Here is a 10,749-nt window from a genome sequence, read left to right on the forward strand (position 1 = left end):
TTCAGCTGACTTCTTATCAGCGCCGGGGAGGAGATGATGACTGGATTGTCATGTTTGGCCGAGCCGTTCCTTTAATCCCTTTCATTCTGATTTGTGTAGTTTCCTCCTACAAACAAAGAATCTAAAGTCCTCTTCAGGTCATTAAACTCCCTAAATTCTCAGAAATGTGTGACGGAGTCAATGATCTCTGTGTCCTCGGTGGTGAAGAACCTCCGGCTGTTTCCTGCAGTCTTTTCTTCAGTTCTTTGAGTCGTCTCGGAGGATTTCTTCACAACAACCACACTGACGCAGGACGTGTGCGGTGTGGAGTCATAACGAGACTCGACCTGATCAGGTGAAGGTTTCCGCTGCAGAAGCTTCGTCAGAGCTGAACTCACCAGTCGAGTGTCACATCTGTGAGAAAGTTGTTCCTCCTGCTGACGAGTCGATCTCGAGCCGCTGAGCTGAATCTGAAACTTTATTCTTCTGCTGCACCCATTAATGTCATTTTCAGTCAATCTGTTGATTAGTTTTTGTCTTCACACGTAACAAGCTGACATCTCAGAATTATGACTTTATTCTTCTTAAAAATGACTCAAACTGATTAATTGATCATCAAAATAGTTGCCGATGTATTTAATAGTTCACAATTAATCGATAAATCACCGCAGCTCTAATTAATCAGAGCACACTGTATATATGAAGGTTTAGATTCGACAGCTGCTGCAGAAAATGAATCACCAGTTCTGATAATGAACGATTTCAATGTGTGGTGTTAAAATTTAAGCCAAGTTTTTACACACGATGCATCACAGTCAAAATAAAACATAAAAAAGAAACAAGAAGTCAAGAATCACAAATATCAAACAGGAATTTAAAATATAAGAATATGTAACCGGACTGGAGCGGTGCTGAGTTTAAACAATGATGCAGATTTTGAAAGCTAATAATCACGTTCTGAAAATCAAAAGGCCAAAAGGATGAAGTGTTAAACTGAATCCTCACATTTTATTTAACTTTTTAGGTTTATGCATCAACAGAAACAATCCTGCTCCTTATAAACTCAAAAAAACAGATAATAAACAAGAAAATATTGTTTCTGTTAAACAAATAATTAATAAAACAAAAAAAGCTTCTCCGGTGTCTCTTTCTTTTTTCTGACAGTTTATAGAATAAACATTTAATTAAATAAACAAAAAACGCAGATTTTCAAATTAAAAACTAATTTATTTTTCCTTTTTACAGAAGAATCAGCTGATTGTTTCTAAAAGTTCTCTTTAAATTTAAAAACTAGACTAAACAGATTCTTGGAGACGTCTGAACGGTTTTATTTGATATTTTCCTCCCAGCAGCCCCGGAGTTTCCCGTTTCCACGGTAACCGTTTCCTGCCGCTTGTGTCACTACGGTAACAGCAGGAGGAAGGTGAACCTGAGATTCTTAAGGTGTCAGAAATCTGTTCAGCACAACCGGTGATTTTAATTTCTCACGTCCAACAAATCTGCAGGTGTGATTCACAAATCACAGAAATCATTAAGATGCTGGACAGAAGCTGCAGGACATGTTTCTTTATCTGTATGTGTTCAAGTCTGGAGGAGTTACAGCCAGGAGAGAAAGCTGTCAAGCCAGAGACCGCTGTTCAAGACTGCGTTTCAACATTTGTAAGCATGAAACCACTGTTTTTTAAATTATTTTTACAAAACCTAGGAACATTTTTCAGCTTAATTATCGTGACAAAACAGGATATTTTTGACAATACTCTGAGGCAAAGCCAAAACATGACAGCTGTGAAGCCAGAGACCACTGTTCAAGACAGCATTTCAACATTTGTAAGCATGAAACCTCTAGATATTGTTAACAAGATGTGGGGATGTGTCCCAGCTGTGTTAACTGCGACAAAACCAGGTATTTTTGATGAGACCTCCGGAAAAAACTAAAACAGGACAGCTGTGAAGCCAGAGACCACTGTTCAAGACAGCGTTTCAACATGTTGAGGTGTGAAACCACTGGATAGTTTAAACAGTTTTCGTGGTGACAGAACGAGGTATTTTAAGGTGCGTAAACCTAACCAGAAGCACAGTGATGTCACAAAATGACATTTAAATTGAACCTGAAGAAAAGTGAAAAGAAATTTAAAGTTTGCAGAAAAGTTCACTGCCAACATTCAAACGTTCAAATAGAAGTGACTGTCTGAGTGTTGATGTATAATTTAGTTTTTGTTTTTGTCCTCTGCAGCTGTCCCTTCCTGGCGTCCAACCTGACCCCGGCCATCCCGGCGGTCGGCGGCGTCCTCTTCGTCTTCGTGATGGGGATGCTGTTCCGGGCGAGTTTCACCGACCCCGGCGTTTTGCCCCGAGCCACGCCGGACGAGGCCGCCGACCTGGAGAGGCAAATCGGTAACCATGGAAACACACACACACACACACACACACATATGTGAAATCTTCTCCTTCTTATGTTTATACTTTTACGTCCTCAGTGTTGTCTTCACTCAGCATCAGGACGTTGTCGGACTTAACACCAGCAGCCTGAACTGACCAATCAGGGCTCTCGTTGTCTCCATGTGGTGTCTCTACATATAAACACAGACGGTTACTGTTTAACAAAATACTTTTGGGTAAAAGACAAACTTCATCAGGACGCTGCTACAGGTGACTGAGCCCTCCGACTCTCCTCAGAAAAATAATAATCAGTCTTTATAAAACAGCTCCAGTTTACAGGCGCCTTTAAGTGTAGCATGAAAAGGGAAACGTTCTTAAGTACTATTACCTCAAAACTCTACAGTATGTGAGTAAATGTACTTAGTTACTTTCCACCACTCTGTCATTTTGATATTTCAAAGTGACACGTTTTAGACGTCATCAGTAGTTTGTTGTGGTGACTTTTGATCAGCTCTTCTCACTGAGAGCTTCAGTGTCTGTTGTAAGAATCACCTGCTCACTGACGATCCTGGGTCAGAACCGGACCTCACAGCTCCTCCAGTTCAGACGTGTGTTCAGTCACATGTCGTCTCTTCAGTTTCAGACCTCTGCGCTGTCACAAATGCATCTCGGCGAATCGTTTCCACAGAAACTGAACGTCACCGTCGAAGCTCTGATCTATTTTCAGAGACCTCTTTTTTATTTTCTCTTCTTTGTTTATTTATTTATTTATTTTCTCGGCGGATGCAGAATGTGTGGAGCGACGGAGCTGTCAATCACCCACAGCCGGGGCTCAGAGAACGACCAAATATGGGAGCAGAAGCTGGATGTTGTGGAGGAAGGATGGAAATAGATGGCAGTTATTTATTTTTCCACGTTGTGTTTGCTGGTGGAGGTCAGGAATCTATTCAGTGACGCACAGCTTGAAACGGCATCCTCACTTCCTGTCTGAGAAGCAACACTGAAGACAGACAAGAACGTTTTTCCAAAATCACTCTGAAAGCGTTTTTTATACATGAACAGAAGATCCAGTAACTGTGTTTAATGTTAAAATGTGTCTCCATGAAGCTTTTTAGCTTCTTTCAGCTCCACGTTTTGGTTTTGCAGCAAATTTTCTGGTTCAGTCTCTTTTCTGATTCGACGCTATCGGAGGATTTGCTCCTCATGCAAAGTGATTCCACATTAATTTTTACACCTGGCCTCACTACGTGAAGGTTAGCTTAGCATTAGGTTAGCATTTTGTAATTGTAATAGGCTGGGTAGCATTTTGAGTCTGGGTCTTGTCCAGAACCTTGTTTATGTTGTCAGACTCAGCTGTGTTTGTTTGTTTGTTACACGCAGGGTTTTTTGTGATGTGCTTCAGACTTAGCATTATTTGTTTGTTTGTGTTTTGTTTTTAGACTCGGCATTGTTCACTTGTTTGTTTGTTTGTTTGTTTGTCTGCAAACTCAAAACAAAGAACAAAGGTCGAGTCGTTTTAAAACATTTTGATGCAGATGACATGTTAAAAGGATGTCGACTGATATCTGATTATCAGATGTTTCAGACTGAACTGTGTCTGTAGGAGAAAACAAACAACCAGAGCAGCAGTTTCTTCATGCAGTTTGTGTGATTTGTGATGCAGCTCCACACCGACTTTCTTCCCAGAAGGCTTTGCAGCTGTAAATCCTGTGTGCTGAGAAACTCCATGAAATTTACAGACTGCAGTTTATCTCAGCGAGCAGAAACGCTCTCTGCTGGGCTGTCGAGGTTTTTACAGCCCTGATTGTTCAAACACTGAGGTTTTAATTACGTTAACGTGTCTCCTCGCTGTGAGAGACAGATGTGAGGAAGGACACACCTGTGTCTCCTCTCTCCTCGCTGTCTCCTCGAGGGGCTGTTAAGGGATTGGACGATGCTCCGTGATGGCGGAGGGGAGGTGATTTCCAGGTCACGGGAGGAGAGAGGAAGCAAGGAGGCATAAATTAGCATAATGAACCTCTACAGCTGCACCAGCTGCCTCGTGATCGTTACTGTTAGTGAGTTAAATACAAATAAAGTTTGTCCTGAAGGTGGCGCCGGAGGAAAGGTCATGTTTAATCAGAAGGTTTATTGACTGTACGGTGGCTGTTTTAGGACATCTCAGACTGGAGGCTCAGCTCTACTGAATGCTAATGTTAGCTTTAGCATCATCATTATGAGCCACAGTTACACATTCTGTTTGCTGTGTTTCATTGGCTCTGCTTTGCACTGATACTGGTTAGCTTAGCATTAGGTTAGCATTTTGTCTGTGTAATAGGCTGGCTAGCATTTTGAGTCTGAGCCTGGTCCAGAGTCAGAACCGGGTTTGTGTTTTCAGACTCTACATTGTTTGTTTGTGTTTGTTTCCAGACTCGGCGGGATGCTCCAGACCGCCGCCTCGCACCAGAGAGGTTCTGATCAACGGACAGACGGTGAAACTGAAATACTGCTTCACCTGTAAGATCTTCAGACCTCCTCGAGCGTCTCACTGCAGCCTGTGTGACAACTGTGTGGGTCAGTCTGAGTCTGTGACGTGACGTCACTTATTATATCTAATTATTGTATTATTATGATGTTGAGTCTCATCGTTAACAGCAGCTGTCACGTCTCCTCCCTCAGAGCGTTTCGACCATCACTGTCCGTGGGTGGGGAACTGCGTGGGACGGAGGAACTACCGCTTCTTCTACCTGTTCATCCTCTCGCTCTCCTTCCTCACCATCTTCATCTTCGCCTTCGTCATCACTCATGTCATCCTCAGTGAGTAACAGCTCCTCCTCAGTCATTAGCAGCTGCTGCAGCTGTGATCCTCTGCATGTAACAGAGTACTTTTACTCAAGTACTCATGTTGATGAACTGAAGTATTTTCTCTACATGCCACTTTATACTCAGCATTGTTTGTTTGTTTGTTTGTTTGTTTGTTATTGTTTTGTTGTTTTCTTTTGACGCCACTGTAAACTTCCGCTCTGCGACGCCTCAGGAGATATTTATCTGACAGCTTTAGTTACTTTACAAATTAAGACTTTGACGCAAAACATAAACAGAGTTTATAACGACTTCTCTGAAACACGATGAATCAGTGTGGCGGTCGAAGCCTTCGTGTCGCAGCTCTGCAGCAGATTCTCATCTGAGTAATGGACGACAGCCCCGCCCACTGACCTGTGATTGACAGGCTGAGGCTGCGGTCTGTTCCTGTTTCCTGTCGCTGATCGATCAGACGTCTGCTGACTGCTGCTGCAGGCCTTTAACATACGAACCCCTGATGACTGAGATCAGAAACAGTTTGTCAGATTTGTACTGTTTCTTCAACATACACCAAAAAATATAAACTCAGTCATCATCTCCTCCATGATGATGATGATTTCAAAACATTTCTGGAGCTTCACAGTAAAACAGAGTTGCAGCATTCTGCTAAACAACTGAAGTTATTCACACCCTCAACGTGCGGTCGAGCTCGTGCACGCTAACACTGTTAGCTCAGCAGCTCCAGTGATCATCAGGAGGAGATGATGGCTGAGCCTGACTTTATATCATCAGGAGGAGATGATGGCTGAGCCTGACTTTATATCATCAGGAGGAGATGATGGCTGAGCCTGACTTTATATCATCAGGAGGAGATGATGACTGAGCCTGACTTTATATCATCAGGAGGAGATGATGGCTGAGCCTGACTTTATATCATCAGGAGGAGATGATGGCTGAGCCTGACTTTATATCATCAGAAGATGATGACTGAGCCTGACTTTATATCATCAGGAGGAGATGATGGCTGAGCCTGACTTTATATCATCAGGAGGAGATGATGGCTGAGCCTGACTTTATATCATCAGAAGATGATGGCTGAGCCTGACTTTATATCATCAGAAGATGATGGCTGAGCCTGACTTTATATCATCTCTTTGATCGTAGCTCTTCTACAGTTGGTTGCCGCCTGGAAGGACGTTTCAAAGCGATGGTAGATCTCCTTCCTGTTTGTTCCCGTCTCGTGTCGTTGACCTCGTTCCCTGCTGATGTTGTTTTGCTGCCTGCAGGACCAAACTGTGGAGAATCTGGAGCTTCGGGCTGCTTCATTCAAACTAACAAGCAGCAGCCTGTCTGAGACAAACACGTGTCTTCCTCTCAACACTACGCCGCTTGTTTTCTGTTTTTAGCAGCAGAGCTATAAAAAGATCCCGCAGAGCGTCGGGACTTTGATGTAAATGTAAAGATCTGTAACTCCGTCTGCTGTCGAGTGCAGCTCGTCGCTCCTGGTGTTTACTGCATGACGAGGAGCTTACAGTGAAATAGTTCAACTTAATTAATTAAAGTGTTAAATTCACTGTGAGTACTCACGGTCCACAACGAGCTCCTGTTTTTCTCGTCCCCTCACTTAAATCTCGTCCTTGTGGTTCTTTTACTTTTTTACTTTATTTTTGGCAGCACAGTCAAAAATGTTGCTGCTAATCTGACAGATGGAAACATGCTAACAGCAACATATCAGCCTGTGAGGAAACACAAAATGTAAAGATGTCAGATTTTTTTCAGATTTCTGAGAGGAAAGTAAGAAAAATCATCCTGGTGATCCATTTTCAACTTTAGAGGTCTTTTAATCGACATTTAGCCATTTTTTAGGTTTTCTATTTTCACCTGGGAAAAGAAATGAAAATAAGATTTGACAGGTGATTTTCTTCGTCAGCGCAGGAAAACATAAAGTTAAAATTATGAGAAAATATTAATAACATTTGTTTTTTTAATCTGTATAAGTTTTGGCAGGTAAAATCTTGAGAGCTTCTTTTGTTTTTTAGAGAGACGAAGTCAGAAAAAACTCCCCGGTGATTCATCGAAGTTTATGTTTTCGTCTATGAAAGGTTTTGTCAGGTGATCATTTTCTACGGAAGCCCTGAGAGAAAACCTCTTTTTTTAACCTGTTTTCACCTGAAAATGGATCAGCAGGGTTTTTCCCTATTTTTTCCCTCAGAGTTGAGAAAATAAACAAGTTGACAGATTATCAAAAAACACTTTTTTCTTGTTTTTATATATTTTTTAAAACCTGAATAACCTGAACTCTTCTCTCGTTTCTGCAGGATCGAACCGGACGGGTTTCCTGAGCGCGCTCAAAGACAGTCCGGCCAGATATCCTTTGAGTCCAGTGTTTGAAGGAGACGCCTCCTTTGACTTTAAGCTTCATTTAGACCAGATCAAGTAAATTAATACACATAAATAATCCATACTTTACACTCATACACATGTTGACAGAAACATGTATTTATATCGGGTCAGGCTTGTTGTCTTAGAAGCTGTTCAGACCAACATCTGTCCTGAGTGACCACCTGTGATCTGACGTCACTTCCTGCTCTATATGAAATGACAGACTCCATGTTTCTACTCAAAGACAGAAAGAAGTTCATGTAGAACATTTGCTGAATTTCCAAGAAGGAACAAATAAGTCAGAATCAGTCAGAGACAGAGTTTCACACAGTTTATAAAGTGTCTCCAACTCAACAACTCACTAAACTGACACATTTGTTAAGGGAGTCTGGGGACAAAGAAGTCGCCTATACTGGTTACTGTTTAGTGTATTTGTAAAATGTGACATGTTTAGATCAATAAAATGTTTCTTCTTTCATAAATTGAGTGTAAATGGTGAAATCAGTGTAAACAGTGTTCAAACAGCTGCTAAATGTTGGCAGGTCAGACTTTAGCACTTTAGACACAGAAGCAGACAGGCTGGTGCAGCCATGCTGCCACAAACTGACACTTTTTACAAGGAAACACACAACTTACTGTTTTCATTTAATGCTGAATTTACAAGAAGGAGACAATGATTCAGAGTCTGTCAGAGACAGAGTTTCACTACGTTATAAAGTTTGTTTTAACTCAACAACTCTTAAAATCACTACATTTGTTAAGGGAGTCTGGTGATGTGCGGACAGACTGTGTAATCCATTCTGCCTGTTGTTGTGTTGTCGTCTTCTTCTTGAGCAGGTGAACACACTGCTAACAGAGTGTGGTCACATGTGGTCCAGAACACCTCTGGACGTGGTCTGACTGATCGGATCTCAGATGTGTCCTCATTCACACCTGTACTGAGCTGTCCACCTGTGATTGGCTCACTCAGGACAGATGTTGACACCAGGTGTGAACAGAGCTGACACAGCAGATCCGGAAGCATTAATTACTGCTCATACACTCCCCTCTCTCTCTGTAGGTTAATATAATGTGTTTGTGTGTTTCTGATCGATCAATCACTCTGACGCAGTCACCAACCACAGGTCAATATGTCCCATAATGCATTGCCAAGGTCACACGCTCTGACAGCTACACTGGCGTTCAGCTGCAGCAGCTTCTTCTGTTTCTCCTGTTTTCTGTTTGTTTCTGCCACATGCTGCCACCCGCAGCCTCTCAGCTCAGAGTCCCTCCAGGTTTAAATCATAAAACTCACATTAAAGGTTATAAATTAAAATAAGGGAAAGGAACAAACAAACAAATAAACAAACAAAGACCTCCAGAGCGTCCAGCAGCAGTGAAATCATCAGAGGAATCATCATTTTCAGAAACTGACGACGTGTTTGTAAAACCTCGTCTCCTCAGGATGACGATGGTCCCTCAGAGTTAAAGGTCAGAAGTTACAGCTCAGTGTAGTCTGGACCTCAGCGAGTGGCTCTGCTGAAGACAGGAGGATGTTTCCAGTCTGAACTGAATCTACAGTTTGTCCTTGACTCTGTTCTGCACCGTCCTGGAGGTGGTGGTGTGTTTCTTCTCCGTCTGGTCGATTGTCGGTCTGTCGGGGTTCCACACGTACCTGATCAGCTCCAACCAGACCACCAACGAGGACGTGAGTACACGAAGCCCAAACTGTGGTCCGAGGACCAACAGGAGGTCCCTGAGAAGCTGCAGGAGGACCGAGGACAGACGCTTTGTTATTACACTCACTAGAAGAAGAGCCGTGACGGTTCTGATCTGGTCGTTACTTTTATTGACTGTGCTCTCTCTGTTTCTGTCCTGGTCTGGTCCTGGTCTGGTTCTGGTCTGGTCCTGGTCCAGATTAAGGGTTCCTGGTCCACAAAGCGAGGGAAGGATAACTACAACCCCTACAGCTACGGAAACATCCTGACCAACTGCTGTGCTGCTCTGTGTGGACCTCTGCCTCCCAGGTCAGTGACGTCCTCTGTGGGACTAAACTCAGAACTTAGCTCAGGACTAAACTCCGGCCCGAAACTAGATTTAGGTGTCATCTCCGGACTACACTGAGAAACTAAACTCAGGAGTAAATTCGGGTCCAGACTGCGGTCTAAACTCCAGATTAAACTCCAGAATAAATTGAGGTCTCAGCTCTGGACTAAACTCAAAACGACACCAGACTTAATCCCGGACTTATTTTAGGAGTAATCGTTGGTCCTGACTCTTAATTTAGTTTTTATGTGCGATCAAGGTTTGAAGCTGGTTTACAGACTCTCAGCACGAGTCAGTCTGGGTTTAAAATCTTAAACCAGCGTCACTGAATCCTGAAGTTAAAAACAGCCGTGCTTCATCATCTCCACTCGTCGCTGCTGTCAGCGCAGTTTCCTTCAGCTCGTCACCGAGCAAACATCATTCACAGCTTTCCTCTCATACTCACATCTACTTCATATCCCTCCTCCTGCTCCTCCTGCTCCTCCTCTTCCTCCTGCTCCTCCTCCTCTTCCTCTTCCTCCTCTTCCTCTTCCTCCTCTTCCTCTTCCTCCTCTTCCTCCTCCTGCTCCTCCTCCTCCTCCTCTTCCTCCTCTTCCTCTTCCTCCTCCTCCTGTTCCTCCTCTTCCTCCTCCTGCTCCTCCTCCTCCTCCTCTTCCTCCTCTTCCTCCTCCTCCTCCTCCTCCTCCTCTTCCTCTTCCTCCTCTTCCTCCTCCTCTTCCTCCTCCTCTTCCTCCTCCTCATCTTCCTCCTCCTCCTCCCTCTCTTCCTCCTCTCCTCTCTCCTCTTCCTCCTCTCCTCTTCCTCTTCCTCCTCTTCCTCTTCCTCTCCTCCTCTTCCTCTTCCTCCTCTTCCTCCTCCTCTTCCTCCTCCTCCTCTTCCTCTTCTTCCTCCTCCTCCTCTTCCTCTTCCTCCTCTTCCTCCTCCTCCTCTTCCTCTTCCTCCTCTTCCTCCTCCTCTTCCTCCTCTCCTCTTCCTCTTCCTCCTCCTCCTCCTCTTCCTCCTCTTCCTCTTCCTCCTCTTCCTCTTCCTCCTCCTCCTGTTCCTCCTCTTCCTCCTCCTGCTCCTCCTCCTCCTCCTCTTCCCCCTCCTCTTCCTCCTCTTCCTCCTCCTCCTCCTCCTCTTCCTCCTCCTCCTCCTCTTCCTCATCTTCCTCCTCCTCCTCCTCCTCCTCCTCCTCTTCCTCCTCTTCCTTCTCCTCCTCCT

At 43.8% G+C, this 10,749-nt stretch overlaps 1 protein-coding gene across 1 annotated transcript in view; it reads left to right on the top strand.

Moving 5' to 3' along the window:
* Positions 1-10,749, top strand: part of LOC141017757 (palmitoyltransferase ZDHHC14-like) — a 28,554-nt gene that overhangs the window by 1,427 nt on the left and 16,378 nt on the right. Inside the window, exons 2-7 of the mRNA XM_073492489.1 lie at positions 2,213-2,373; positions 4,768-4,911; positions 5,017-5,154; positions 7,458-7,506; positions 9,106-9,208; positions 9,418-9,527. Coding sequence (XP_073348590.1) covers positions 2,213-2,373; positions 4,768-4,911; positions 5,017-5,154; positions 7,458-7,506; positions 9,106-9,208; positions 9,418-9,527 — 705 coding nt within the window. The remainder of the gene's footprint in view (positions 1-2,212; positions 2,374-4,767; positions 4,912-5,016; positions 5,155-7,457; positions 7,507-9,105; positions 9,209-9,417; positions 9,528-10,749) is intronic.

This window comes from Pagrus major, chromosome 22 (genome assembly GCF_040436345.1).
Source record: "Pagrus major chromosome 22, Pma_NU_1.0".
Taxonomy (NCBI): Eukaryota; Metazoa; Chordata; class Actinopteri; order Spariformes; family Sparidae; genus Pagrus; species Pagrus major.